The sequence below is a fragment of the Eimeria mitis genome, genomic scaffold, assembly GCF_000499745.2.
Source record: "Eimeria mitis Houghton genomic scaffold, Emh_scaff2858, whole genome shotgun sequence".
Taxonomy (NCBI): Eukaryota; Apicomplexa; class Conoidasida; order Eucoccidiorida; family Eimeriidae; genus Eimeria; species Eimeria mitis.
This window is the reverse complement of record NW_013571197.1, coordinates 2,995-3,353: the sequence shown is the minus strand read 5'-3', so window position 1 is coordinate 3,353 and position 359 is coordinate 2,995. Positions and strand designations below refer to the sequence as shown.

Below are 359 nucleotides of genomic sequence, written 5' to 3'. Positions count from 1 at the left end.
CAGCAGCAGCAGCAGCAGCAGCAAGAGCCAGCAGCAGAAACACACAAACCAATGCCGACCCATCGCATGCACTTCGGGGCTTCGCCTTTGAGAGAATTCACCCAGAAAGGCAGCAGCAGCAGCAGCAGCAGCAGCGGCAGCAGCGGCAGCAGCAGCAGCAGCAGCTGCAGCTGCAGCTTCAACAGCAGCAGCAGCAACTCCAACAGCAGCAGCAGCAGCAGCAGCAGCAGCAGGTAGATGAAACTGATGTTTTGCCGCTTGCTGTGCAGCTGCTCGGGCCCCAGGCAGCAGAGATGACGATGCAGCAGCTGCAGCTAGCTGTGGACCTGGCGCTGCGGCTAGCTAGCACGATACCCCCC

The 359-nt window shown here is 61.0% G+C and overlaps 1 protein-coding gene across 1 annotated transcript in view; it reads left to right on the top strand.

Moving 5' to 3' along the window:
- The window catches only part of EMH_0059620 (uncharacterized protein), a gene marked incomplete at both ends in the record, with an annotated part of 1,445 nt that extends 1,208 nt beyond the window's left edge, over nucleotides 1–237 (top strand). The window contains one exon of the mRNA XM_013497699.1: nucleotides 3–237. Within this exon, the coding sequence (XP_013353153.1) occupies nucleotides 3–237 (235 nt within the window). The remainder of the gene's footprint in view (nucleotides 1–2) is intronic.
- Nucleotides 238–359: the final 122 nt, after the last annotated feature.